The sequence below is a fragment of the Sturnira hondurensis genome, unplaced genomic scaffold (assembly GCF_014824575.4).
Source record: "Sturnira hondurensis isolate 20B ecotype Veracruz unplaced genomic scaffold, ASM1482457v3 Scaffold0008480, whole genome shotgun sequence".
In the NCBI taxonomy this organism is placed as follows: domain Eukaryota; kingdom Metazoa; phylum Chordata; class Mammalia; order Chiroptera; family Phyllostomidae; genus Sturnira; species Sturnira hondurensis.
In genome coordinates this window covers 74,853-102,625 of record NW_028081111.1, presented here as the reverse complement: position 1 = coordinate 102,625, position 27,773 = coordinate 74,853, and the positions used below count along the sequence as shown (strand labels likewise).

The 27,773-nt window shown below is 36.4% G+C and overlaps 1 protein-coding gene across 2 annotated transcripts in view; it reads right to left on the bottom strand.

The window, feature by feature from the left end:
* Positions 1-409: 409 nt before the first annotated feature.
* MRPS9 (mitochondrial ribosomal protein S9) overlaps positions 410-27,773 on the bottom strand; it is a 48,085-nt gene continuing 20,721 nt past the window's right edge. Inside the window, exons 2-11 of one of the 2 annotated variants that reach the window (XM_037054975.1) lie at positions 26,279-26,341; positions 26,160-26,190; positions 22,389-22,468; positions 13,444-13,529; positions 11,605-11,680; positions 8,932-9,060; positions 8,690-8,858; positions 7,675-7,783; positions 3,269-3,438; positions 410-1,313 (exon numbers count right to left, since the gene is read on the bottom strand). In XM_037054975.1, the coding sequence (XP_036910870.1) occupies positions 1,222-1,313; positions 3,269-3,438; positions 7,675-7,783; positions 8,690-8,858; positions 8,932-9,060; positions 11,605-11,680; positions 13,444-13,529; positions 22,389-22,468; positions 26,160-26,190; positions 26,279-26,341 (1,005 nt within the window). In that variant the 3' untranslated portion in view covers positions 410-1,221. The remainder of the gene's footprint in view (positions 1,314-3,268; positions 3,439-7,674; positions 7,784-8,689; positions 8,859-8,931; positions 9,061-11,604; positions 11,681-13,443; positions 13,530-22,388; positions 22,469-26,159; positions 26,191-26,278; positions 26,342-27,773) is intronic. The other variant, XM_037054974.1, reaches the window with a different exon arrangement.

Sequence of the window (27,773 nt, the reverse complement as noted above, 5' to 3'; positions counted from 1 at the left end):
TCTCCTAAATCAACAAGTGACCATATAACTTACACTCCAACCAGGCTGCCAGGAGAGGAAAAGGGGGAACTCTCCAGTAGCTACACTGAAGTAACAGGTGGAAGCTGTGGCCACATGGGCAAGATGGTGGTGTCATCACCTTACTCTGACTTCATCACTGGACTCTCACAGCTGTTCCTACCTCACCCAGAAGCCTCTGCTCCAGTATACGGTCCTCAACTTGTCCTCATAATGATCCCATCTTGATGCTGTGACCTGTTGTCTTTTTCCCCCCAGTCTCACTGAAGTATAATTGACAAATGAAATTGTAATATATTTAAAATGTAGAATGTGATAATTTGACACACACACAAATTGTGAAAGGAGTCTCACCATCAAGTTAATTATTAAACCCATCGTTTCATACAATTATTTATTTACTTTTTTTGGTTGAGAATGCTTAAGGACTTACCCTCTTGACAAATTTCAATGATACAATATAGTATTATCAACCAGTCACTACTCTGTACGGTTGATCCTCAGAACGAATTTACCTTATAACTGAAACTATGTACCCAACTCGGAGGGCATGATGTTAAGTAAAATAAGTGAAGACAGAGGAAGACAAATACCACATGGCATCAATTACATGTAGGAAAAAATTAGAAATGGAGAGGAGAATGGCAGCTGCCAGGGGTGGAGGGTGGGGGAGGCTGGCTTGTTGTGGCCATCAGCTCTGGCAGCTCAGCCCTCTCCAGCTCTGCTGAGCTCCTGACAAAGGCACTCAACTTACTTCATCCTTTTAAGCAAGCACTCTCAGCTCTCAGTGGTGAAAACAGTGTTGTAACAATTGCCATCTGGGCAAACAACAGAATCAAGACAAGTGAGTTCAAGTTTAGTTCAATCATCAAATTAGCAATGTAGCTTAAACTTAAACTTTGGGGCTTGTCTACAAAATGGGTTACTTGACTGGGTTTGGCTCAATGTTCCCTTAAGGTCTAGTATGCCAAGATTCTATGAATTATTCTTCTATAACTATCTTCTGAAAGAGCTAAAAAATAAGGCAGCAGATTGAAGCTAAACATTTAAAAATTATTTTTATAAAGTAACCTTTACAAAGTAGCATTAAAAACAAATAATCTCACAACGCAAGTGTCTGATAATGTTGCCCTCACACTGTATGTCTGCCACATGCAGGCACACGTGCAGCATGTCCTCTCCTCTCCTCTCCTGAGCAAGCACTTAGCGCTTCTTCCAGGTGAACTTCCTGCGGGCTCCTTCTTGGCCTGGCTTCTTCCGTTCTCTGATGCGTGGATCAGCAGTAAGTAGTCCGGCTGCAGCATGAAGAGAAGCTGTTACAAACCGTGGAAAATGTATGGTGCCAGGTACAAAAGGAGTAAACCACATGAATTTATAGGTACTGTTAGAAGAGAAGAAACTAGAGGGAAGCAAGCAGACCTACAAGGATTCACCAGCCTGGTATAAATCTCATGACAACAGTTTGCTTTCACTCTTCTATGATATTTTTCCATTTCTGGGACAAATGCCAGCTACATTATGGTCTGCTTTCCTTATCCTGTGAGAACCAATTCCTTTTTGGTTTTTAAAGTTGTTTAACTTCAGATAAAGCTGCTCTTGTGTGGGCAGTCACTATTCACTGCAATGGAACTTACCCTGCATACTCATCATTACAGACATGAAAGTTTTAATGAAGACAAGAGGTAGAGAAGAACCACCTGTATGGTAAAGTATAAGGAAATAACAGGCACCATATATTAATAGTATATATGAATATACATATACTTCAAGTACAACTTACTGGACATATTTGAGAACAAAAATCTATTATTCTAATTTGTGGGAAAATAATAATATCCCTGGCATTTTGTTTCAGAAATCTGAAAAGTAAGTTTTAGGGCTGTATTCTCTCTCAGCATAAGCTGTTTATTCTAGAAGAATAAAATTGGTTTAAAATAGAAGCTCCCATTCTCCTAATCAATCACCAGGAGCAATGACAATTTCTGGGCAATTAAGGCATTATTTTCAGTATATGGCTCACATGAAGCATCACAGTTGTGGATGGAGTCACAGTGCATTATTAGTAAACACCACAGATTTCAAAAATACCAGTGAGGAGAAAGCTCTTAAGCTGCTTTATAAATATGTAAGTAGACCACAGTTTTTTACTGCTTTTTAAAAAATTTTACTCTTCCAACATGAGCACATCTTTTCATTGTGTACAAAGCTACAGTATTTCATTAGGGGGGGTCACAAAAGCAAAGGAAAACTTTAAGTGCTTATTATGTACCCATAGCTTTTGCAATTTACTTGCATTTAAATGACATGGGGAAAAACAAGTAATATTTTGAGAAAAACAGAGACAAGACCTGTCTAAATTCTGCTTTAAATTATAAGTAATTATGCTTTACTACTTTTCAATAGGCACAGTAACTCAAGCTAGCAAAATTGTTAAGATCCTATCAGATTATTTTAATGATAAGATATGAACCCCACAAAATGGCAAACTGTTTATAAACAAATGGATTAAGAGGCTTAAAAACTAACCATCCTAAGCCATCTTATCTTTGACTCAGTATCAGACCCAGTGGCTGGGAGGATGGGCAGGGGAGCAGGGAGGAGCTGTGGCCAACACGTAAGGGACAGGTCCAGGCCACAGCACTGTCTTTCCTTCATAAATATTAGTGTAAAGAACATCTTCAGCTAGAACTGCCCTGACTTATTATAAATGCTGAAGCACTGCCCTAATGAGCAAGTTGACTGCATATTCCTTCTCACAATTGTACCCATGACAAAGTCATGGGGTCACACAAAGCAAGACAACATAAAACCTGAATTAACATCACAATGGAAAAATGGAAAGCTCCAATAATTCTGAAAAGAAATACCTTAAAGGCTTCACCATTAAATACAATAATTATTATAACTTTTCATGATAAAACAAAAACAATCTGTCTGTTAAACATAATTGAGCAGTGTTTAAACTGCTGTTAAACTGGTTCTTGTTAAAATAGTTCTGTCACGAGATCAAAATTAATTTCCCCTTATGTCAGCAGTGTCTCCCTTTTCTTTTTCTAATTCAAGTGCACTTTGTAGAAATCAAAACTGAAAAATAATGTTATGGTTCTAGAGTATGAAGAGAGGCCAGCAAACTGCTACACTGCGTATTTAAGTGAGTGTTTTCTCACTCATTTCAGGTGAGTAGCACAAGAATAAAAGAAATACTCATAGACAGTATAAGACAAGTGGGCCCCTCCCCCACAATTCATACCTTGTCTCATCCACTCAACCTCTTCCTCGGTGACAAAACTGCACAAAGCTCTGGCCACTGCCAAGCGTATTGCTCCAGCCTGCGCGGACCTCCCACCCCCTGAGACTGTGCAGGTCACATCGTGTTTTCCAAGTCGGTCCAGGAAGTGGAAAGGGAACATCAACTGTTCTCTAAAGCACATCACCAGAAATGTGGTTAAGTTTATTATAAAATAGTTGGTTCTACAAATGGTTCACATTTTGACCACTTAGAATGGTTTGCTGAGAGCAAGGTTTATTTCTGTAGGATATGGCAATATACTATGTCAACTACTGCTGATTCCTTTTATCTTCATAAGAACTTTTGAGGCTTGGAAATAACCTTGTAAAGAAATTGTAAATTTGGGAGTCTCCATTACTCAACTGACTAACTCTCTGTGGAGTCAATGATCAGGTATAATACCAATATGCTTGCCCATGCAGTTATCAACTGTCCTCAGGACTCACTAAATAGAGTATACTATAATGCAGTTGTATAATGCAGGGGTGTCAAACTCACTTTCACCGGGGGCCACATCAGCTTCACAGTTGCCTTCAAAGGGCCAAATATAATTTTAGGACTGTATAAATGTAACTACTCCTTAACTTGGGGCAAGGAGCTGGCACTGCTATCGGGTAGAAACAAGGTAGAGGGCCAGATTCAGCCCATGGGCCTTGCGTTTGCCACCTGTGGTATAATGTATACATAATGCTCATCCTGACACAGTTGGTTTTTAAAGTTCCTAAAATCACATTCAACTTTTCTCTCCCCACTGAAACACATATTGCTATCAATAGTTTTCTAAGCGGCAGGTCCTTGCTACCTGCCTGATGCCAGGTGGCACATTGTACAGCCTTAGTCGGGCCTGCTTCCCTCAACAGTGAGTGCCCATGTGGCCTCAGGTTGGCCCCACAGGATCAGAGAATGGAACACAGAACACGGCCCTGGACCTTCTCTTGCTCAAGTGAACAAATATTTACTGAATACTGCTTAAGTGCCAGGTGCAGTGTTCACCACCACCTTTGTCAAGCATTTTGATTTTGCTACTTTGCTTTATATCTCTGCTGAGTTTTTATTTAGAAAAGTCAACTGATACTGCATTTTAGTTGCTTTGTTTGACCCTGTAGCTTTCTAGACCCCAAACAGAGCTTATAATAACACAGTGAAGCTGACAGACGGATAGTCAGAACATTCAGGTGTCACTTCTTGGACTACATTAGAAAAATAATCACATGCAGCAAGATGTATCAAATAGGACTTCCAAGGGACATTGTTCATGGGAATTTGTAATAATACTGTTTCAATAGAGATGTTGTTTTGAAAGGGAAATACCATAAATCTATACTGTTTTTTTGAACAAAGGTTTCAAGGCAACCAAATAAAAATAAGAATGTTATAAAAATAGTACAGTTATAAGTGATAGCCATATTATCATAATAACTGAAGAGGATTTAGAGACTGAAAATCTACCTAGTTCCACCATTTCATTTATTCCAACAAGGAAACAGAGGCCAAGAGAAGTCTGTGGGACTGCCATGCGCACATGTCACAGGAGGTCTCTGCCTGCATAGCTAAATGAGTTACTGGCATGGTGTCTTCACAAACAGAAGCTCTGGTCACCCACTTGTTTGGGAGTTTAAACATTTATCTGTGTTAAGTCCTAAAATTTTAAGATTGCCCAATACATGCTTATTAAAGAAACTTAGATTAAAATTTGAAAAAAATTCTTTATAACTATAGTAGTCAGGGTTAAGAAAGAATGAGGGTTAAGAAAGAACCATTTTGAAAAAGAAAAGAAAAAACCATTAGGAAGAGTCTAGATAGTTGAGAAGTTGGTGTATACTGAGGTATACACCACCACTCAGTATAAATAGATGAGAAAATGCCCAAAGGGTAATAATAAAAATAATTATACTGTTATTGATTTTAATTAATCTGACTACAAACTGGTATATGCAAAACGTTACATGGCTTGAAAATATTTCACAATTCATCTTCTCTCCTTGCAGGGATCCCAGATGAAATCCTAAGTTAAAGGAACCAAATTTATTTTGTTCCTTATTATATAATAAAAGTTACTTTGAAAAAAATAAACAATCAATTTTCTCATTTCTATCTTCTCTGAATGCTACTCCCAGGGCACTGATTCTATTAATATTAGCATGTAACTTAAAATACATATAATTACATAGTCTCTTTTAATTTTCTATAGTTGCTTAAAATGCTACCCATATCTCTTCTGCTACATGGTCAGTGCTGTGTGAGTAATGTATTTCATTAATACAAATGACCAGTTAGAGTTGCTTTGCTGGTTGACTGATAAGAGCAAAGGCCTTTCCAAATCAGGAAGATTATCAATCTTTATTATATGTACTAGGCACATAGTAATAAATGGTTAAGTGAGTAAATGAATACAAAATTCCTGAGGATGTTGGGAAAGCAACATAGTCAACATTTCCAACATCTGTTGCTGTTTGTATAAAAGCAGCCTAAAGAAAGGTCCCTGAAAAGGTAAGTAAACGTTCAACTGACTCTCAGAGATCAAGTTCAACTTCCTCCTACCAATTAGAAGTGACCTTTAGACATCTTGGCTATGGTCACACAGCTAAGAAACAGAGCTAGAACCAAGATCACCTGACTTTTGGTTCATCAGTCTTCCTACTGGTCAGCATCACCTTTCTAGTGAATCTCTAAGCTCCTGAGCTGCTCCTGCAAGAGGAAAGGCAGTCCACGACTAGCACGGCTGCCCTAAATCCCTGCAGCTTCTTAAAGAGGATGAGATGGTTTAGCCGCCTATTCCCATGAAGGCTGGTCTTAGGGTTCCCAATCAGGTAGAAAGTTTCTTGATCATAACAGCTGTGTTATCTTCACAATACTGAAAATCAGATCATAACAGCTGTGATATCTTCATAATACCAAGAAAAAGACTGGATCATAGACAATCTCTGTTAAATGTCTGTTGAATTCAAAATGAAGAATAAGTTCTAAGAATATATTTTAATTGTGAAATCAAGCCAAAATTGAGACTGTGGGCTAAATCATCAGAGTTGTACCCGAAAACAAATCACTACATTTTTCAGACTATAAGATGCACACCCCACCCATTTGGGAGGAATAATGGTTGTTAATGCTGCTGTTGAATTGTTTACATTTACATTGGTGAAATATTGTTATTTATGTTATTAAATATTTCACATTTTTTGTTTCAAAAAATTTTTTTCCTATTTCCCTCCTCTAAAACCTAGGTGCATCTTATTGTCCAAAAAATACAGCAATGGGCAAGTACCAGTGAAATGCCATTCCTCCTCACAGTCCCCAATGTTGAAGCTATGGGCCTCTCTGGCTTTTCTTAAAAGAAATGAGAACGTCCTCTATTTGTTTCCTATGAAGATGATGGCACAATTACTTTAATTCATACTGAATGAAGTTAGGGTGCACTACTTCTTGACACAAACACACGCACACAAATAAACAGTCCTTTTTTGAAGTCATCTTTCTGTCCAGGAGCTTACACTACATAACATTCGTTGGGTCCCCTTTCCCTTACATAAGCACCGGGAACATGAAAATAATGACAGTAAATACTGAAAAAATAATAACTGTTTCAAGAATAGGCCTTTGCACAGGACTCACAAAGAGACCTAACATGAGTATATGTAGAGGATTTGAATTATAACATCCATTTATGATTCGTGTGATTCCTGTGTCTTTCCCCATGGGATACACAGTTCAAAAAAATAAAACTGTCCATATTTAGCACTGGGAACCAAGCAAAGCCTGATGAGTTCTTATTTTAAGGCAAAAATGGCAAGTTTCTTTGACTGACAGATTACACACACACACACACACACACACACACAATCTACTTCCTCTGAAAAGGAAAACATCTGAAGTGAGAGACCAGACTTGTTCTAATACTTGTGATGGCCAAGGCTGGTTTCTGTTGTTTTGTTTGGTGCATGTCCACCCCCAGAAATCTACTTTTCTTACATTTTGGCACAATCTGAATTTCAGAATGTAAGATATATTTAAATCACCCAAATTCCAGCAGCAGCTGATGAAAAGAAGAGGAAGATTCAGTTAAGGAGGAATTTTTAAGAAATGTTTTTTTAAAAATATGGAAAGCCACATAAAAAAAGAATGATAGTTTCACTCCAGCTAGTTTGATAAATTATATTGGAAAAGGGAAATACATTTGTCTTTACATTGGTAAAGACATTAAAGCTTGTGATTTTCTGATTGTATGTGTCTTTGCCAATGTAAAAGACATTTACCAATGTAAAGACAAATACAATCAGAAAATCACAAGCCTTAATGAACTGATCATACTGTATAATGAAGCATATTTTCTTTAAAAACTAAAGAGAAAAGCAAAGCCAGACACTGACCTGTCCTGTGTCACAGGGAAGTAAAGCAGGTAATCGATTCCATTAACTTTTATTCTTCCACTTCCATGTCCATAAACAACTGCCTCTGCTTTTGCACTCTTCCTCTTACCTTTGAAAATACAAAACTTCTATCAGTAAAAATCTGATAAACCAGGGCTTTGAGACAATAAAATTACATGAAAAGTTTTTCCTCCTGAGTAACAGTATACAGCAGCATATACAGAAAGTTCTAGGACTTCTACAAGTCAAATAAAAATAAAGCAGGTAAACTACACCGTAATCAATGTAATAAAGCTTATTATGAGGTAATTTTGTTCTGTAATTCCATCTGAACAAAACTACAATAATTTTAAGTTAGTTGTTCACAAGCAACAAAGTAATTCACATTTATATAACTTAAAAAAGTCAACTGATTAAATGTCCTTTTATATTCAATAAAATATGTGTAACCATAATTTTTAAATATTTGAGAAATGTGATAAAATATAATTGATAGAAATGAAAGTAATCTTCAGAAAAGGTCACATTTTTCTGGAAACATTAGTTAAAATGACAAAGCAATGATGTTAAGAGCTGCAGATCTATCACTTAAGGCATTAATTTTTAAGTTACACCACGTGAAATGTCTCCACACACCTACCAGAGAAATGTGAGTGAGGATCTAAAGTTTTCACGTTTCACAGTGTCAGCATCTGACATGCAGACTCACTGAGCATTTTCATTTTATAAGAAAACTTTATTATAAATATTTTTCCACCAGTTGAAATGTGAAAATAAGATTTAACTTAAGTGTAAAAATAAAAAGGGTTCAGATGATTGTGTAGGAAAGTGTCCAGATTTTTTCTTGGGACATTTATAAGGTCCTATTTTTTAAAAACTTCCAATAGAATCTTTGAAATGAGGAAATCCAATGCCACAGTAGCAAAAATAAACGAACAAACCAATCAAATGGAGAGGATAATTGTAGTTTCTTAATCATCATGGAATTTATTTTTCCTCCATGAAATGTCATTACCTTCGCTTGTGCTGAAGGCCATTCCCTGCTCGTCATACTGCACAGGCTCAATCAGCTGTTTCTTTGATTGAATAGTTACACTCCTACGAAAGGTCTGCAAAAATTCTTTTTCAGCAGTACCACACTGCAGTGTCAATAACCTTTCCAGCAGCCGAATGAACTGTGCATACTGCAGACAATAAAAATTCATTAGAAGATGCAAGTGTAATTGCATTTGCTAAATTTCTTCTATTTTTATAGACCTGATCTTTCCAATGTTGTTTTTCTTGATGAATTTTGACAGGATGACACTTTGGCACCTTCATGCTGCTTTTAGAAAATTGTGTAGATGCAGTACTTGCCCTGTGGATCTTTAGTGCTCTCAGTCTTTTCTTTTGAGAAATAAAGAGATTTATCATTTAAAGGAAAGTCAACTTCTCCATATTTTGATGACATGAAATTGAGAGTTAATTTCATTTCCAAAAAAATATTTAGATGATCTTCAAGTGTAATTTCTACTCTTTTATCTAGAGAAGCTTCATAAGTAATTTCCAGTAAGTTATGTATAGCAAAATGGGGAGAGTTTGATTTTGAGAAAATGTACCTCTTGAATTATATCTCATAATACATTTGGCAAATATATCTTTAGCTGTTCAAGCTGTGTTACTTTAATGTTTATGATTTCCTTTAAAACTGAACAATCAAGCTATTTAAAAATTCAAGAGATACTTGACTTAAAGGGCAACCTCTTGAAATAAATTATCCTTGCTACTCCATGCATTTTTAAAATAGTTCTTGAACATGTGATTAGAAAGTAAACAACTTGGTATTAACCCCTTAAAATTAGAAGCCAGAATAATCATTCTAAAGTGTTTACACAGAAGGAAACAACTAATACTTGACATCCTTAGTTAATATGAAGAGTGAAACTTATTTTGATAACCTTATTTATGTTTTTGCCAACCCCAAAAGTCACATTCACCTTGTTACCATTGTTTTTAGTGTGAAAATCTGCCATTAATATATAAGAATCTCACCAATAAGATTAAGAAGGCTATTTTGATTACTATTTCCTGTTATGTTACAAGAGAAGGAAATTGCTTTGACTAGTGTGGCTCAGTGGGTTGGGTGCTGTCCCACACACTGAAAGGTTGCTGGTTTGATTCCAGGTCAGGGCACAGACCTGGGTTGCAGGGCAAGTCCCGGGTGGAGGGCACGTGAGAGGCAACTGGTCAATGTTTCTCTTGCACATCGATGTTTCTCTCCCTCTTTTTCCCCTCTCTCTAAAAATAAATAAGATCTTAAAAAGTGAGAGAGAGGGAGAGAGATAGAAGACAATTTTCTAAGCAAGGGGGGAATACTTAGCCACCTATGGTACCAGCCTGACAAAACTCCAATCTTCCTCTCCCTTTCAGGCCTATGTCCTTTGTTCTCGGCTATTCTCTCAATTTCATCATTCAGTGTGACTACCGGTGAACCTACCAAGAGGAAACTACAGGTATAACACAGCCCTGCTCATGAACTAAGAACTTTAAGAAGTCATTGTCGCTCTGCCTCCCGCATCTTGATACCAGACTTCAGCCTCAGGATTTCTTCTGATGACCAGTACCCCAAATGTACAGAAGACATACATACATATGCACACCTGTGATAATGTCTTTGGGATGTTTTCAGAATGAAAACAAATAAACACACCTGCATTATAAAAATCAAAGCAGCCAGAAAACAGAGTAAGCAATAGAATGATGTACATTTTCAATGACAAAGCAAAGGGAGATTTTTTTCAGTTAGACCCAAGTGCAGCTGTACTGATTTCATGATTACTACATTAGAAACTAACTCCAGACCAGGGGTGTCAAACTCATTTTCACCAGGGGCTACATCAGCTTCGAGATTGCCTTCAAAGGGCTCCAGGTAATTTTAGGACTGTGTAAATGTAATTACTGCTTAACTAGGGGCAAGGAGCTCGGTGCTGCTGCTGGGTAGAAACATGGTGGAGGGCCAGGTTCAGCCCGTGGGCCTTATGTTTACCACCTGTGCTCTAGGCCTACCACTCACCAAATGCCTGACACCTTGTTTAAGCAAACTACAACTTTCCCATATCATTAATTTATCCAATATGTTATATGAGAAAAAGGGCAATTTCAGTACAAGACTTAAAATCTACAGGGTGGCAAGGTACTACAATGGCAGCCATTGCCTGGGAAAAAAAAAAAACCTCTTGGGACAATTTTGAAATTAATCTACACTGAAATCCTCCAAAAATAATCTACATTTAGAACATCAAGATATTTAAAATATCAATTTTCCTCTGACGATATTGGCATATATTATGACATTTAGCAAAATAAAAACCTGAGACCTAAGTGGGATATCACATTTATCTGAAGAGTTTGTTAAAAATACTGATTCCTATGACATCCCTAGTAGCTGAGCTATTCCTGATCCTTAAAATTACATTTTGTAACCAGCATTCCAAGTGATTCTGACACAGGTGGTTCTACAGATTCCAAGATGAAAAACAGTGGCCTCGGAGATACTTCAAATGGGTAAGCTAAAAAAGCAGTAAATTGTATGAAGGTAACCAGGTGCTTTATTTACTGCTTTTCTACTTAATCTATAATAGCTCCTTACACTTATCATTAGCTTGTCAAGTTAGCCATCCCCTTTACTGAAGGAGATGAAAACAGACCTCTATTATGCTTCCCTAGAACAACTAGCAGAGGACACCAGGGCACTTAGATAAGGAGGGTCTGGAGACCAGGCATGTCACCTTCCTCCTTCCATGGCAGAAATCAACTATAAATGTTATAAAAAGGAACATTATCTGAGGAACAATTGCCTCTGAGGAACATTACTCTTAGGGCCCTAAAACAGCAACTGTCTGCATTGTTATGGCACAGGTCCCCTTAAATCTGAAAAGATTAATTACTCACATCTTGATCTGATAGTTTTTCCACTAACATTTCTTCTAGTTCCTCCTTAATCAGCCATCTGCTGCCAATCAGGTCTCTGTTAAAATATCACATAGATTCTCTTTTAAATTAACCACGCAATTAGAGTTGTATTACAAAAGATCTCAGATGTAGTAGTAACTCTTGATTGGAAAAGAAATTTTTCTACTATATAGCTGTAAAATTTCATTAAAGTAAACGATTTTTCCAAGAGAATAATATTTCACGTCCTCAATTTACTCTAGAAAAGGTATCGAATCTAGCAAATGTTTTGTTTGAAGCAGTAACATACCACTGTGGAAATCATTTGGTATTAAAAGCCACCAGATTTTTTAAAAATTAAAATTTCAGCCCTGGCTGGTGTGGCTCAGTGGAGTGAGCACGGGCCTGCGAACCACACAATCGCGGTTCAATTCCCAGTCAGGGCACATGCCTGGGCTGCAGGCCAGTTCCCAGCAGGGGACTCACGAGAGGCAACCATACATTGATATTTCTCTCCTTCTCTCCTTCCCTTCCCCTCTAAAGACAAGTAAATAAATAAAAATATTTTTAAAAAATTCACTTGTTTTTCATAATTTATTTCAAAGGAGATGTTATGGACGCAAAGTTAATCTGTCAATGGACTAAAGTAGTAGTATAGTCCAAATACAGGGCTAGGGGTAGTATTTATAAGCTAAGCAAGATACAGTCAAAGATATGTTTTTGTGTAAGAAAACACATATGAAGCACCAGGCCAAAATTTAAAACAGGCTGCTCAAGACAGTTGATCTAATCTATCACTGTTGGCTAAATGAAAGCACAACCCTTGAAATACTAAACAAAAAAAACAAATAAAAAACCCCCAAAACCCAAAATGTGTGTAGCTAGCTATACAGCTATACAAGGCTTGTCCAGAAAGTATCCAGACATGTGATATGAAAGATAGAGACATTTATTGAAGAAGATACAAGAAACATTGTACATAGGACAATGACGCCTCAGTCCCCTTCAAAGTAGCACCTTGGGACCTCATATAGTTCTTCTAATCGCTATCAATTGCCCCATTGTATTTCCTTGAATTCCATCGATGTCTGAAATTTCTTCCCTTTCAAAGGTGACTTCAGTTTTAGGAAAAACCAAAAGTTGCAGGGCACCAGATCTGGGTTTGGAGAGGGCTGAGTCACCTGGGTGATTTGATGTTTTACCAAAAAACTGCACGAGATGTGATGCAAGAATGGGTGTGTTGTTGTGATGAAACTGCAAATCACCAGCTGCCCATAGCTGTGGCTTTCTGAATCATCGGAATAGTTTTTGTGGAGGAATGTTAAAGTTTAATGCAAAATTTGGTGCAGATTCATTGTTCTACTCACTCACTTCGAATGTGACAGCCACACAGTACACATGTTCATTCAAAGGCATCTACCACCCCCAATGACTAGTACAGTGAAGTCATCATTGTTCACACATGTGAATTCCAGTCCACTCTCCTTGGCTGCCAGGTTACAATGATGTTGCTCAAACTGTTTTAGTTATACTAACAGTGGCTGGACTTTTTCTAGACAGACCTTGTATACACAAAAATTCTAAGGATATCATACTCAAATATAGTTATTAAATACCATTTAGCACATAAATATGGAGTGAAGTAACATGAAAATAATAACCATAATATTTACTTCCTCTCAAACAAACAAAAAATACCTCTATTATTTTGACCTCTAACTTTAATGATTAATGCTAAAATACAGGACCAATTTCTAGGCTTAAGCTGTGCTCGAAAAACATTAATAACTTGCTTGTTTTTAGTCCAAATTTTTCATATATCTTAATACAAGCACTTACTTGGTTTTAGCTTCTTCAGAAAATAGACTTTTCGCTTGCAACTCATTTTTATGTTTTTCTAAATTGAGTAGCTTTCCATAAGCATCCTATGGCAAACAAAATACACATAATAAAATAAGAGAGATGATACATTATTACTTCGACTTTATATTTTCCTCCAACACCCCTTACTTTGAAAGTGACCTCCTCAAATTATGTGGCTGCATAGCAAGTAATACTGAAAATGCTTTTAAATAATATTACTTTGCATTCAAACTAAAAATGGGAGAGTGATTTCAATGAGACTTTAGTGTAACGCATACCTTAACTGATTTTTAAGTATCTCTGTAAGAAACAACTCCAGTGAGGCTGGTAAAAACAAAAACAAAAAAACCCTACAAACTATTTTCCTTAGAGTTCCACAACCAGGAACAAAAATTTTCCTTAGAAAACAATCTTAATTTATATAGCAATATGCACTTTAAACTCAGAGACTTAATCAGTAAAAGTTATAGTATTTATAGCTGAACAACTTATCTTATTTACATAATATTTAAATCTTCACTATGTAGTGTCTTACAGTTTTTTATTTATTTTTCATTATCTAATTTATTGTGTTAATATATTTTTTAACGAAGTCTGTGAATGTATGACACTTGTTAAACTGTAATGTAGGTAAGGGAAAATTTTTGCCATTTTGTTACAACTTGGCAATAAAGATTATCAATGAAATATATTTTTCAGAAAATGGGTTTACAACAAATAGGATGTAACTGTTTCCCATATTTTTGTTTGAACAAACTTAAGTATTTGAAGACTCATATACAATATGTGAGTATTCATTTATAATTTCCACATAACTTCCCATAATAATGCCTAAAGAACATAGCTATTTTCAAAGAATGAGTTAGACATGATATAAATGATATTTTTTCTCACCAATTATGACACTTTCCAATGCCACTAGCTAATGTCAGAGGACAAAACTTATTACAAATAGAGATGTTCATCCATATCTCCAATTGTCTTAATTAATCATTTCAAACTTGAGGGGCGGTTTCTTACGGGCTCTGATTAGACTGCCATGTCATGTCTGTGATGCTAGCAGTTTGTTCTAAGAGAAGTGTCCCTTTGCCACTATCTTTTATCTACTAGTGCTTGCATTTTATTATCTTCATTCCATAACCTCTGATTGGTACTGGAATTGATTGGTGAGCAAAGACAAAGAAAAAAAGCAGAAGAAAGAAGAGAAGCAGCTAGTCAGAAGCTGTAAAACTGAGGCTAAGCTACAGATTCTAACATGGACACGAGTATTTTAAACAAAGTGAAGCAATCACAGTTCAGGAATCAACAATGTAATTTCCTAGGGCAGCAGCAGCAGAAGCATCCAAGCCTAAATCTGGTTAGATGTGTAAATTTGCAGGTCCCACACCAGACTCTCCAAAAAGGACCCTTTGTGGGAGGGGCCCAGTGATCCATTTCAATGATGCCTCCAAGAGATGTGCACTAAAGTCTGGATTTGCACACTAGGACTGTGGAGAGCTGAATTCAATGCAATAGTGAAGGACAAATTACGTCAATTTGATTCTACTGTTCTAATTAAGGATAACTCTCCAACTACATCCAAGGTACAATTCCATCAGCTATAGCAATAGATGGTATGTGACAATTTAAAATAAACAACTGTCTACCCTAAAGAAAGCAAGAACTAATATGAACAATCCATGTAAAATTTGTAGCTCCTATTCATCTTAAAATTTTACAACTTGCCTTCCAAGAACTCGTAAGCCTCATTTGACTGGTTGTGGTTAGGGTACTTCTGACTCATTTCTAAAGCAGATAGTAAGTTTGTCACCCCCAACTGAATAGCACATCTGAAAGATTTCTATGCACCTCTGTTTTAAGAAAAAAAAATCTCAAGTGCTCTGAATAAGCAAAATAAAGGGAAAAACACACAACATGAGCCCTGATATGAAACGGACAGACACAGTGCAAACAGCATCTGCTGTGCACCAGACTCCAGCCAGACCGCTGCGTCCGGGACTCGGGTAAAACGGAGAGCCAGTGACAGCCCGAGTGTGTAACTCAGAGATGCTGTGTCTTTCAGACCTAGCTAAGAAAATATAAACCCAAGAGAACATCAACAGTAATAAGAAACCCTCCCCTGCTTGTAAGGGTCTATTTAATATTCTGGAATAACAAGGCAACTTAAATAAAAATAACTAACCTGCTTCACGGGGAAATTTTGAGCCGAAGTTTGGGCTGCTAACTTCATCATCACTTTCCAGTGACATCTGAGCAATTTTACCTTAAGTCCATGTTTTTCTCAAAATTTTCTTTCACTATGCTAGTACCATCCAGTGTTATATTTAGCTCCATAATAATTTATAAATAGTATAAAATAATCAGAAAAAGTGCAGGATATGAGAAAACAACCGAAAAGTACATGTCAAATTTCAAACATGATAAATTCTGTTCATTTGTGACACATGTTAACACTTTGATGGTTGTAATTCATCAAATTAAATAACGCTCATTAAGCCACCCCTTATACTTCTTTAAATAGGAAAATACACGCAAACTACTAGCACAGTGCCTGACCTATGCTAACAGTCAAGAAATGACAGCAGGGGTGAGGGATGGCATTCAAGAGTCTAATAATTGAGAAGAGTCTAATAACTAAGAAGCAATTTTATTGGTGCATCATTTCTACTTTTCTTCCTTTTCTACATAATAAAACCGCTCTTCAGATTCTATCTTGGTTAGAAACAACAGTTCTCTGGAAAGCAGATTCTATAGCTTCAATTCCCTGAAGACATGTGTACTGATTTGCATCAAAAAGTCCTGGAGGGTATAAAACATGCCAGGAACTGTCAACAACACAGGTTATCACTGGTAGCTTTTGGTATATTGTTAAATTTCCACTTAATTTTTAAGGGACACTAGAGAATTGGTATGACCCACCTATACTAAGTTTACATACTATATTTAATAGTGTAATTTCCACATATGACAGGCTAACCCAGATGTGAAATGCTGAATCATTAATCACAGTTATGATTAATATTTCATAAAATCAAAGTGAGCCTATCCACCCTTGTGTCATCAGATTTCCATAATGCATGAGTCAAATTCAGAAGGTGCCTGATTTGAAAATACCAGGTGCTCAGGTTGCAGAAATGAAGTGCTTAAACCAAACCTTTCCAAGAATGTGAGCAATATGGTTTTTCACCTAAAAATCTGATTTCAGTCTTCTAAAATCTGTTTTGGTTATTTTAATCATGTAGAAATTCCATTTTAGAAAGGGTAAATGAATGACATTTCTTGGGAGAGTGGTACAGCAAAGTCAACTGTATTTTGATATACAATTATACATATCATACTAATAATAATTATCTTAGGTACTAGATCAAAAACAGAAAAGTAACACACTTAAAATATGTATTTGTTTTTTTAAAAAAAGAATCACAGAAAGTCAATTTCCTAAACAACAATCTTAATTTTTTGGTTTTGGGCATACACAGAATCAAATGAAATAAATATAATTCATTTATCATGGCTTCTGTTATTTATCCAAAGTTCCAAGGGACATATTTCTACTGTAGACCCTTGCTATCAGTTTGTAAAAACAATATGCTATGCAGTTTACACATCACATAGTGATATTCAACATAAAAAGGGAAACAGTCTCATACACAGGTCATACAGAAAAGTACTGTGGGAAAGTACGCATCTAGGAGGATTATATAAAAATGTTTTATATACTTTTATATAATATAATGTTTCATATACCATATATTTTTACTACTCAAATTAACATCCCATCATATATTATAACAATTATATCATCATAAAAATAGCCTGATTATAATAAGAGGCCATAATTTGAATTAGCTTTTAAAATTAAAAAAAAATTGTTACTTTCAGTACATGCAAAATATACAATGGTAATTATTCCTATGTGAGGAAAATGTATACCAAAGATACTTCTGTAACAGTGGTTTCTATGGTTGAATTAATTCCTGTTGTCAAGAAAAGTCTTAAAATAGCACACACATATGTCAGCATTAGTCTGTAGCACACTAAAAACTAAGCACATTACATAGTTGCAGTTATTTCACAATATCTAACTGTGAGAAGGGTCACTATGTTAACTCCATTTTGACAGATAAAAGCACTACATCAGGAGTTTTAAATGTTCACCACAGGTTACTGAGGAGATGTGAAGGAGGGGAGACCTCTGCGACTCCAAGTCCTGGACTGGCAGACATGCACTTCACCAGGCCTGGGCTCCCCACCTAAGGAGCCCAGTGTCTCCCCTGGGGCTTCTGTGCTCTGTAAGGCTTTTAAAGCAAACTGCAGAATTTCTAAACAAGCCAGGAGCTTCTTTCAAAAGGCAAATTAATCCTGTTTGTGCATAATTACATTATTACAATTAGAATTACTTGGTTGTGTTTCATACTTATTTTAATTCAGTACAGTACTTTAAGTAAATAATGATTTTCATTCCCTAATTTTATACATATTTTTTGGTGAAAATTTCATCTGTGGCCATGTTATTCTTTCAATTTATAAAAATACTTTGAAAATACTCCATTGTTCACTGTAAAACTTGTCCTACAATAGAAATGAGGTTTCTATAAGATGCTAAATTATTCCCACTGCAGTTTTTGGAACTAACTTTTCTTAAAGATTGGGGAGGGGAGCTTGTGTAAAATTTAACGAACGCTTACTTCACAACTTAGTGTTTTCAATATGCTACCCAGCTTTTCCCACCCACTAGTTTCATGGGATTTTTTTAAAGATTTTATTTATTTATCTTTAGAGGAGAAGGGAAGAAGAGAGGGAGAGAAATATCAATGAATGGTTGCCTCTCGTGAGTCCCCTGCTGGGAACTGGCCTGCAACCCAGGCATGTGCCCTGACTGGGAATCGAACCGCGATTGTGTGGTTCACAGGCCTGTACTCAATCCACTGAGCTACACCAGCCAGGGCCATGGGATTTTAAAAAAGGTGTTCTGGGTAAAAAGGGCTCTATGATCTAGTATGTTTTAGCAGCAGTGGGTTAATGCAACAGGTTTCTGTACTGAGGGACTTTGCAGAGCTTTCTCACGCTGATAAGTATCTCCATATTAGAGTTTTCTAGGCCACAATAAGCAGCATTCCCAAACGAAGTAACTCCAGAGATCCTTTCCTGAAGAATATTTTATAACCTGTGCTCCTCAGAAAGCACTATGGGAAAAGGTGCATCATAGACATGCCCTGACTTAATGAGTAATATTTTACAAAAGGGTTCCCCACTTCGGAGTGAAAAAATAACCTCCCATAATGCATTTTAAATAGTTTTCAACTAAATTTTCATGAGGGAATTTTAAAACTTTCAGAAATGTATATATTAATGAGTCAACCTAAATAAATATTTTTCTAAAAAATAAAGGACCTGCACAAACTCAACTGTGACTACCCAGATTGCCAATGCCTTGCTCATGAATGCAGGCCTCTCTCCCCCTCACCACCAGCTTTGTTGGCCTGGACAGCAGCAACTGCTGTGGACAAGGGGTATGCCTGGCAGGCTGGAGGACCAAAGGGCACACCCTTCTGGCCTATCCCTTCCTCGCTCCTCATGGAGACCTAGGCATGTTCTTTATTGCACACATACTCCTCTTCTAAAAAGTCTTCCCTTTCCTTTATGCTTCTGCTCAGATGTTTCAGAAAATTTCTTTTATTCTTTCTTTATTTCTTTATTCTGTTCCTGAAACCCTAAACTGAAACTAAAAATTGTGTCTGAAAAGTACACAATTTCTACTGGTTAAGCAGCTGTTAAAGAAATGAAAAACCATGCATTGTGGGAGAAAAACACCAGATTAGACAGTGCCATCCAGCACAGAGCTCCCTTTTCAATACTCAGCTATCCTTTGAGAAACTCCTCAAGTCTCTTATTCTCACTTAAATTACTTTTCACTGCTTAAGAAATTAGTTGTTAGCACTGTTTTATACTTTTTTCATTACATATGTACATCGTATTCACTGTAAGTTTGTTACTGACTTTCCCAGGAACTTGAAGGAGCTGTGTCCACAGGAATATGTTCTAACTCCCTGCAGAGTTAATTCTAACGAACCTGCAGAATGTAACACACTTACAAGTCTGAGACCCCATGGATCAGCAAATTTTTCTTCACTTTATCTTTCTTATCGCATTTCATTTCTGAGCAGAAACAAATGACTTCTTCCTTTTCATGTTCATCTTGTCTCAAAAACCTCCCTGCTTCCCCATAGAAATTAGATGGGCCAATTGGAAAGTGTTCACTGAAGCATCATATACTACCTGAAACTATAAGCTGCAACGGGACTATCTTTTATTAGTTGCTATAATGTAATACCTAAGGTCAATATGAAAAGTGGCCAAATACTAAAAAGAAGACTTGGCATAGAAGACAAAAAGGGTAACTGACATTAGAAAGATCTCCTGGCAGAAACGCCCACATGCTCAACATCTGCGTATTTTTGTCAAAACGCATGGCTGATGACGGCCACATCTCAATTACAGTGCTTCAATGACATGGGGAAAACTGATTTGGCTCAGTGTCTTTTACCCTTTCACATGGGAAGGCATTTTATCAACAAAAAGAAATGATAACAGCAATCGTTCACTTCCCAGTGTTTAGAGCCCACCAGTCTGTGGGGCTGATTCCCTTGCTGCAGTGGAAGGACAGCAGTGGCCTCACTGTCACCCAGACAATGGAACAGCAGCCCACACCACCAAGAGAAGGCAGAACAAAGAAGAAGACAAACACAAAAAGCAGCTTCAATTTTTACCATTTTACTTTATGTCCAATCTTTGACTTCACTACAAAAGCACTTTTGCAAGCCCAACAGTGAGTATTGAGTCACATGCTATTTCAAAGTAACAAACTGAATGTAGGATGATGTTGGTTTATATGACCTAGAAAACGAGACTGGTACAACTATAGTTATAACTGATAACAAGTACAAATATGAGGCTAAAGTCATTGGTGTATATTTAGGAAAACATTTATCCTTTTCCCCATACATATAATTACTTTAAAATTCCATAAAATATACTTTTGAAAATATAAGGTTTTATTAATTATCTGAATTAAAATACTCAAATGAACCCCAAATATCTGTAATTCCTATGTGTAAAACTGTCCTGATGAGCAATGAAACAAATGCTGAATAAACCCCATATAGTTTGGGGAGTTAAAACACCCAGCAAAACAAACTGACCTAAATTTCAGCTAAAACATAAAGGCCCAAAGAACACTCCTATATGTAACAAAAACTATATTACTCAAAAAGAAAGAGTATTTATTAATCAGATATAATTTGGTTTATCAGTCAGAGTATGCTAGTATTTTATCCACTGAGAAACCAACCATTTTCTTGAGCAATACCTTTTAAAAGATAGAAACAAACTAAAAACAAAATTAGGCCTCTCCTGCAATGTGTAATTTCTTCATTATGATGGAATGCAACAAAATATCTTGCCCTTGGGTTGCTCAGTTTCAGCCAAAACAAATGCAAATGGCTTGTCAGATGACAGCTGTTTGATAAGGCTCCTCCACAAGACCTGCATGCTTTCCTTTTTCCATGAAACTTGGGATGAAAAGCAGAAGGCAGGAAGGGAATTAATGTAGCATACAGTCTAAAGGCAATGCTACAATCGTGATTAAGTAGAAAAGTTAACAGGCACAGATTTTCCATGGCTTTGCTGCGTGCAACCCATCCGTGTAACAAGTTGACAGGCCTAGTGCGTCAGCTCCATCATCCCCTCCGACAGCTAAAACGCAGCACTGCATCCCTTTTCAGAGAAAATTTGCGTCTGCACCATGAAGCGTTGTACATTATTTCTTAGCACTGCAGGGGGCTTAGGTCCATATGGAACCTTCACAAATATTACCACAGATCAAACCGGCAGCGTCTGCAGGCAGATTTGACATACCTATTTAAAGGAACAGCAGGGGTCCTTGGGCAGCCTCGGGCTGTGCAGAGACAGCCTCAGTGGAAAGCTCGAGCTGCAGCTCCATTACTCAGCAAAGACACACTCTACATTTATCATTCATTTCATTTCTGCCAGGGCAAGAAGCTCATTTGCCCAAGGTCAACAAAAACCGAAAAGAAGGTTTTCTGTTTCCCCCTGCTGCCAAGAAATAGATGTACCTGACAAGTGGGGGTTTTGTCCTTTCAGGTTTGTGGAGCTCCAGCAAACACAAGACATTCTAAACAGCAGAGGAAAAGCACATATGGGATTCGAGCAACCTGAAATCTGACTGTGGATGGGGAAACCCACTGAATATTTTAAAAATCATGCGATGAATAAAACCTGACACATTTTAAGAATAAAATGGGTTCTGCTGTTTAAAACTGGATATTAGCATCAAGGTTTTTCTCCCTTGTCACAATAGGAAACGCCCTTATCTGCACACTGTCAAACATTCGAGAGTTCTGAAAACAAAAACTTCCCAGCAGTCCCAAATTCAGTTGGAAGTGGGTCTTTTTTCTAGGCTTTCTAGACTCATACACTGCATTAGCCTACAAAACGCAGCAACTATATCTGCATAACAAGTACAGTTGACTATCTGACTCCTTCCCAAGGTGCCTTACAGACCCTGATAGGGTACATACTCACCCCTACCCTGCTTCACGTTTTCACCTGGATTGCACATACATGCACTACGACCGTGTATCTGTCTGCTAACATGATTTCAATTTGTAAGAAAAAGCACTTTAAGGACAAACCATTCTGTTATAAATCCTATGTTTACCTTTAGAAAAATGGATTAATAAAATACAAACTATTTCAACATATTATCTCACCTCTAGAAGTCCTATTTTTGTCCCTTATGAAACATACTGGGTCAATTGTGAAGTTTAGAAAAATCTCTGGTAATATCAATTACTTAGCTTACAGTTCATGTTATTTATCATAAAATATAACATACTTACATGCATTAATGAATAATATGACTGTTTGCCAGTATAAAAGAGAAAATGGAATGGACGACCATCTTCTCCCCACTGGGTTGCTAATAAAAAGCCAAATGAAAACAAATAAACAAAAATAAAATACAGAGAGAGACCAAACAGATGTATTAACTACAGTCATGAGACATGTTTATAATTCTGATTAACTTTTAATACAACAAAAAGCATAATATTTAGAATTTTAATATTTAGTTTAGCATGTAACTATTTAGGGTATTTTAATACTCACTGATATAAAACAATGTTTGTATTTGAGAAAATATTCCTAAATATCTTACCATGAGAATTTCTATAATTTGTTTTAAATAAACGGTCATAAAACATGCAAAATCAACTTTGTTAGGACAAAAAATATTAGGTTTGGCTGTAAATATAATGCACTCCCATATTCTTAATAACAAAAACTGATAAAGTCAATAATGTAGTTCATTCAGAAAATTAGAAACAGGCGTAACATAATAAAGAAAAACACTAGATGGATTTTCCCGTGACACATTATTTGTTTCAACTCTGTGAGGACATATCTCAGAGTTTAGAAACATCTAAAACAAAAGGGGCCCCCAAAAGGTGTTCTGTGTAATTCCTTTTGAAATAAGGTGATCATTCACATCTAATAAACACCAAACAAACTGAGAAATGGAGTCTCTAGTAAGTAGATCAAACCACTAAAACTCCATGCCCTTTGCTGGTATTTCTACTGAGTTGTGTCTCCGTTAACAATCTGTAGGAACTCTAATATGTTAAAAGATTACACTCCTTTGTCTATTACATAAATTGTAAACACTTTTCTCCCAATCTGTCACTTGCTTTTTAAATTTTGTTTATGGTATCTTTCATAATCAAGAGTTTAACATACATGTTTTTGTAGAATTTGTCACTTTTCCTCCATTGCAGTGTTTCTCAACTGTTTTTTTTTCCTCTTTCATTATGTACATTACTAAGGAGCCTTTTTAGACATGTGTATGGATTGAGGGCGGAAACACTGTAACAGTTGAGATTTTTTCACTTCTTCTAAATCAATTTACGCCCTCTTGGACCCAACATCACTGCACTGAAAAAGCATGCTTTAAGGCCGATGCTTCCTAAAAATTATTTTCCACTAAAATTTTTGTTTTCATATTCAGAAATTTAATATAGTTGGAATTTATATTTGTGAGGCAGAAATCCTGGTGTTTTCTCCAGCAGAGTGAATTGTTACTCATTAGTTTTTTAAGTACTACACTCTTTCTATTGAAATACCACCTACATAATATGCAGGTAATCTTTTCCTTCTGAGGATAATTGGCACCAACCATGGGCCACTTTAAGTGAATAGACTTAAAAACAAAAGAGACCAAAATTTCATAGTAAATGGTAAAAAAAAAAACAATCAACAAACCTGATAAGGAGTTCAGCTTGAAAAAATAAAGCAAGATTCTTATTTGCCAATGGCTTGTGGATGAATTAAATACTTCTCCAACATCATTTTCCTAGACTTCATGCAACCCTGCATATTTTCTGATATTTATAACTTTACTATGCAATCAGTTTTCACTGTATTATTAAAACAGTCAGTCAGAAAGTAACCAAGAAAGACAAACATCATGGTTGCAGATGAGAGTTTACTGAGAAGCTTAGAGGAATTTCTGAATTTGGTCTCATTTCACGTGATTGCGTTTGTGTATACTTGATTTCTGAAGTATGTATGTACATGCATACACACACACCCACACACACATATACACTCTTGACTATGCTAGTAAGACTAGTAAAGTCCTCAATCAGACTTTAAGATTCCCCATCATGCATCTTTTACAAGGAAAGAAAAAAGCTGACAGCACACTTCATAGTTGGCATTAACTGTATAATGAATCCTGTTGTTAAAGATGTTAAAATTTGAAAAACCATGTCTTAGAACCTACAAAATATGGCATAAACAAATATTGGCACTGAATACTCTAATTTGATCTATTCTTCACTACTACTGCTATTTAATTAAAATCAGCTTTTTGCTGCATTTTGATATTTAATAGGCTAAGTAAGCTTCCTTTATTATTCTTATTTCTTTAAAAAAACTTCTTGTACATTTACTCTTTCAAATAAACTTTACAAATTTCTCCCAAAAGTCCTACCAAGACTTTTACTGAAATTATATTAAAGTAGTTTTCAATCTTTCCTCATACAAACATGAAATCACTTTCTACCTATTTAGATTTTTTACTCATAAGTTTTATAATTTTCTATATAAATTTCTTATATACTTTGATAAATTTTATTTGTATTTCAGCCTTTGTTTCTCTGGTTACTACCGCCTCGTCATCTATGTTTTCTATAACATTAATTACACTAGTAACACATTCTCTTACTATTTTTTAAGTAGACTTTATTATTTAGAGTAATTTTAGGTTCACAGTAACACTGAGAGGAAGATACAGATTTACCATATACCTCATACTCCCTCACATGCAGAGCCTCCCCCACTGCCAACACTCTCCACCGAAGTAATACATTTGTTACAACTGGTGAGCCTACAGTGACATACCATATTATCCAAAATCCATGGTTTACATAGGGTTCACTCTTGGTGTTGTACATTCTTGGGTTTGGACAAATGTATAATGACATGTATCCACCATTATAGAGCACCACACAGCGTAGTTTCACTGCCCTAAAAATTCTCTGAGCTCCACCTATTCATCCCCAACTCCTGGTGACCAGTGACTTTTTACTGTCAGCAGTTTTGTCTTTTTCAGAAAGTCCTATGGTTGGAATCATATATGTAACCTTTTCAGATTGGATTTTTTTCACTTAGTAACATGCAATCAAGTTTCCCCCATGTCTTTTTGTGGCTTGATAGCTCATCAGTGAACAATCTTCCATTATCTAGATATACCAGTTTTCCACTCACCAACTAAAGGACATCTTCCAAGTTGTGACAATTATGAGTAAAGCTGCTATAAACATCTGTGTGCAAGTTTCTGTGTAGATATTAAGTTTTCAACTCCTCTGGGTAAATGCCAAGGAGCACAACTGCTGGATTACATGGTAAGAATAGGTTCAGTTTTATAAAACTGCCAAACTGTCTTCTAAAGTGGCTATACCACTTTGTGTTTCCACCAGAACGTATTCCTGTTGTTGCATAACCTTGCCAGAATTGGTGTTGTCAGTGTTCTGAATTTTGGACCCTCTAACAGGTATGTAGTAGTATCTCACCGTTGCTTTAATTTGGATTTCTCTGATGTGGAGGATCTTTCCATATGTATATAACATCTCTAGTGAGGTGTTTGTTAAGGTCTTTGGCCCATTTTTAAATTGGATTGTTTTCTATTGTTGAATTTTAAGAGTCTCTTATATATTTTGGATAATGGTCCTTTATCATATGGTTCTTTCCCAAATATTTTCTACCCCTCTGTGGCTTGTTTTTTTCATTCTCTTGGACAGTGCCTTTTGCAGAACAGAAATGTTTAATTCTCTCCAGCAGATTTGTACCAAACTCTTCCTCACAAAGGCACATCGAGTGCAAATAAATTAGTGTGATCTTAGTGAAAGCATAAACTCTACCCTTATCTAATTTTAGTACTTGATAATTAAAAAGAAATTAGTCTTAATTTCCATTATTGGTTATAAGAACTTTCTAACCTACTACATGACCGCCATGGTATGAGAGTTCATCTGCATAATATGTAAGTGACTGCTAGTATGTAACACTACAACAAAAAAAACGCTGTTTATTTCATTCTTGAGCAAACCTACCTTTTTGTTTTGGAAAAATCTGTTCAGGATGCTGTAAAATAAATTAAAAGTGCATTAGATAATTACTGTAACATATAAAACTAAGTGAAATTTTTAAAAATATTACTTAAGATAATTACCTTCATTATTGGCCTGGCTCTCTTCTCAAATAAACCACTGGGGAAAAGATAAGCAATAGCTCTCTGAAAATATACATAAAGGTTAATTAACAATTGTTATAAAAACCAGTTAATGTTATGATTAACAGCTATTGAGTGCTTACTATGTTCCAGGCATCACACTAACAGTTTCATATACATTATTTCATTTCAAAATTTTCTAAATGAAAATACACATTCCCCAAAAGAAAAAAAAAATGTAACGAACGTAGTTCCTGGTTCTACAATCCCCAGTGGATGACTGAAGCAACTGTGAGTATCCAACCCATATATGTTATGTTTTTCCTTATACATACATACCTATGGTGAAGTGTGGCTTCTGTTTGGCATATCTGAACTGCCAGCATCACTTCTCTTGTGCGAGGAGGGGCCATTACCAAGTAAAATAAAGGTTACTTGAATACAAGCACTGTGATACCTCAACAACGGATCTCATATTAAGTGACTAATGAGCAGGAGCGAATATAACACGGACAAAGGCATGATGCATATCCTGGATGGGATGGAGGACAGCAATTTCTAGAATTTTCCATTTAATATTTTTGGACTGAGATAGTCTGCAGGTAATGGAAACTGTGGAAGGCAAAACTGGATAAAAGGGAACTACTGTATTAAACTATTATAGTTGCAACAATGTTCAAGTGTCATTTCAAACGTGAAAGTGATACCACACACATTCAATCTCTTTTTCTTTTTTTAAAGGAACACCTTAGCTGCTCCTATACAACTTCTGTGGTATATATTCAAGAGCAATCAATCATTCTAACTCCCAGCTGGTAGTCTAAATATTAAAGACAGAATAGCGAACAGAGCAGCTCTAAATCTTATACAGTGGCATTCACTGATTTTTTGGCTACTCTCTGAAATTTTCCTCAAGTTGTGAGAGGTTTTTAAACTAGTTTCCCCAACAGTTCTCATATGTGTCTGTTTCTCAGTGGGGACACTACTGGCATTCTGAGTGTGACAGCTCCATTGCAGGAAACTTTCCCCTACGCTGAAGGTCATTAAACATCCCTGGCTCTTTTCTACAATACAAATCTGTGCCAGTGATATCCTCAGGGCTGTGACAAACCTCTCTCTCACACACGCACACTTCCCAACATCCTTCCTTCACCTCTTAAGGTGCAGCACTGCTGCAAACCTCAGACCTGCTCTAGCCACCCGTCTTCTCCAGCAGCCCTTCTCACAATTAAAAGCGAAAAAACAAAACAACACCCACCCATCCAAAGTAACTAAATGCTCATTCTTGTTGAACGATGTCAGATGAAAAGTCTTCTTCGTACTCTATCTGAACTCTGAGTGAACTGGCATCTCGGGTGAACACTGCTGCTCTGCTGGAGAGCCTGTTCCCAGCATGGACCTGCTCTCTCCTCCACACAGGACATGTGCTAGACCCAGTCCTGCTCCTGAAAGCTGGAGGCAGGGGTACAAATTCAATTATATTAGGAGCCCAATT